This window comes from Lactuca virosa, chromosome 3 (assembly GCF_052849685.1).
Source record: "Lactuca virosa cultivar CGN04683 chromosome 3, Lactuca_virosa_CGN04683_v6, whole genome shotgun sequence".
Taxonomy (NCBI): domain Eukaryota; kingdom Viridiplantae; phylum Streptophyta; class Magnoliopsida; order Asterales; family Asteraceae; genus Lactuca; species Lactuca virosa.
In genome coordinates this window covers 294,827,744-294,830,407 of record NC_136428.1, presented here as the reverse complement: position 1 = coordinate 294,830,407, position 2,664 = coordinate 294,827,744, and the positions used below count along the sequence as shown (strand labels likewise).

At 40.4% G+C, this 2,664-nt stretch overlaps 1 protein-coding gene across 1 annotated transcript; it reads right to left on the bottom strand.

Annotated features, from left to right (window-relative positions):
- Positions 1-303: 303 nt before the first annotated feature.
- Positions 304-1,116, bottom strand: LOC145164676 (uncharacterized). The gene has a single exon (XM_079083385.1). It carries the CDS (start codon positions 1,114-1,116, stop codon positions 304-306), a length of 813 nt encoding a protein of 270 aa, XP_078939511.1.
- Between the last annotated feature and the right edge of the window lie 1,548 nt (positions 1,117-2,664).

Genomic DNA, 2,664 nt, shown 5'->3' with positions numbered 1-2,664 from the left:
ATTACCAGGCATGATCGTTGTTTTGCCAATCTGAGCAATTGGAAGTCGTGCATTGTTGGCTGTAAGTACCATGCGACTCCCTTTGTACTCCTTCACGTCTTGTAGTTTGTTCTGATCACCAGTCATGTGATTGGAGCATCCTGAATCAATCATCCAGTCATTCTCATAGTTGATACGCTCTCCCATCATTGCCATGAGCGCCAACTCATTTTCTTCTATGGCACATAATGCCTCAGCATCTCATTCATCCTCTATTTCCTTTTTGGAAGTTACGACATTGCTTTCCATAGACTTTTTCTTTGACTAACAATCTTTGGACATGTGGCTCCACTTTCCACAATTGTTGCAGTTGCCTTTGAACCTCCTCCCCCGAGAACTCTTATTGTCGGTCTTTTGAGATCTCCATGGTTGTGAGGTTCCTGGCTGACTCTTCCCTTTGTCAGCATTTTTGTATCCTTCTTTAGAATGTGGCTTGAAATTCCTTCGACTTTTACTTGTGTAGAGTGCTTCTTCTTCACTCTTCAGCGTGATGCCTCCCATTTCCTTAGCCATAGCTTCTTGGCTGTCCAACAAATTCTCAAACTCTACAAGTGATGGTTGAACGGGCCATCCTTGTACAGCAGTAACAAAGCTTCTATATTCCGGCCTCAGTCCATGGATAATGATCCTCTTCATTCGAGCTTCTGCAATGACGGATTGCGGATCTAGTTCAGTAATCTCCCGACATATGACCTTGTGGAAATATTGAGCAATCGTCATGGTACGTTGTGAGATTGATAATAGCTCGTTCTCCAAAAGTTGTAGTCTCGTATCATTCTTCTTTGAGAAAAGAATCACAAACGTGTCCCAAGCTTCTTTCGGGGTGTTCTCATCCCGAATATACTCCAACATCTCTTCTTCGATTGTGGTCTTCAAGGCAAACATTGCTTTGCCTGCTTTGATTTTCCATTTGCGCAAAGCACCATTAACGTCTTCCTCTGGTGGCGTAGTTTCGCTTCCACCAACAACCTCCCATAGATCTTGTCCTTGTAAGTAGGACTTCATACATGTTTCCCACGTTTTGTAGTTGTTGTTGTTGAGTTTCTTGATTCCTCCGACGACTTGGAGATCACCCATCGTGTTGGCAGTACCTCGGTAATACCAAACAAGCTAGTTTCGATACTAAACTTGCAGAGTCACAAACTACTCACGATACAATGAGAATCACTCGTTCTCACTATCAAGAAACCTTGCTCTGATACCAGATTGTTGAACACGACTCTTTGTAAGGGAAACAACAAGAATTTTATTAAGACACTTAAGAAGACCTTACACTTTGTGAGACTACTACACACTTTGCTCTCTTTGAGGCTTTCTTGGATGGTTTGGAGCAAATGAGCTCCACACCTATTTATAGGCCTCTTAGGAAGGTTCTAGATACTAGTATACACTTACTACATACTAGATAACTCTAGAACTATCTAACATACTCTATATGCTTCCATATGTTTCTAGAATATTCTACCATGTTCTGGAGAGGTCTAGGTTGCTCCAGTGTCTTCTAGAATGATCCATAACCTTCCAGGGTCTTCCATGTCGTTCTAGAGTATTCTAGACTCTTCCGGTATATTCTGGATTCTTCCATAGTCTTCCATAATGTTCTAGAATCTTCTAGAGCGTTCTAGAAGAAGCTAAAGTCTTCTAGATAATATTTGTTCTATTGGGCTAGTGATGATCTTTAACAGTGCTGGCAGAAGACGGTGCTTGGCGGTGGTTTTGTGCTGTAACCGAGGGTGGTAAAGAGAGTGTAAGTGAGAGAGATTTACAGAGAGATGTAGAGAGAAGGAGATGGCTGAAGATTTGTGAGTTTAATGGCTTGCTATGAGCTCTTATTTATAGCATAAGAGGCACTCACAAGCCCTTAAGGCCATGCCTTGTACCTTGAAGATGAAGTGTGCAAGTAAGGAAGAAGAAAGTAAGGTGGTGAAGATATGAGTTTAGTCACGTGGGTTTGATCAAATGGGGAAGCAAGAGGGGAAATGAGCTGGCCATTTCCTTGTATGCAAGTTATGTGGGGCCTACAAAGTAGTTTAATCCTTTAACTTGCCCAAAACAATCATAAATTGATGAATCGAGATCCCGACATCAGATTGCATTTTCGAGAATTTCTTATGAAAGAGGGTAATTCAAGGATTCCAGAAACCCGAACGGATTAATTTTTGGAGTTACGGAACTCCGGGAATTTGCGTTTAAAGTTTTGCGTCAAAACGACTCGCGGTGTCCGTTTTCGCAACTTTTGTAAATATTTTTGTAAAAATTATTTCGAGTGTGAAATTAAATAATAGACTATAACCTGAGTCCAAAAACGCTCTCGGAAATCCTGTCGGCAAAGCGTAAATACCTCAACGGATCGATTCGGTTTTGCGCGATTAAAGAAAACTAGTGTTTTACTGTCTGTTTTCTTAAAACTGTCGTAACTTTGGCATACGAACTCCGTTTTGGACATTCTTTATATTTTCGGAAATAGGGGAACATGTATTATAATATTATAATAATTTCTTCGCTTAAAATGACTTTTTACGAATTTTCAGTTTTTTTTTAGTCGTATTCCTAAGGCTACAGTTTGTGCGGTTTGATTCGTTGTACATTTGAAAGTGCAATATCATCTACTATCGTATTATAGTT

Coding starts and splice junctions, on each gene's coding strand:
- LOC145164676 (XM_079083385.1), bottom strand. CDS start 1,116: ATGGGTGATCTCCAAGTCGTCGGAGGAATCAAGAAACTCAACAACAAC.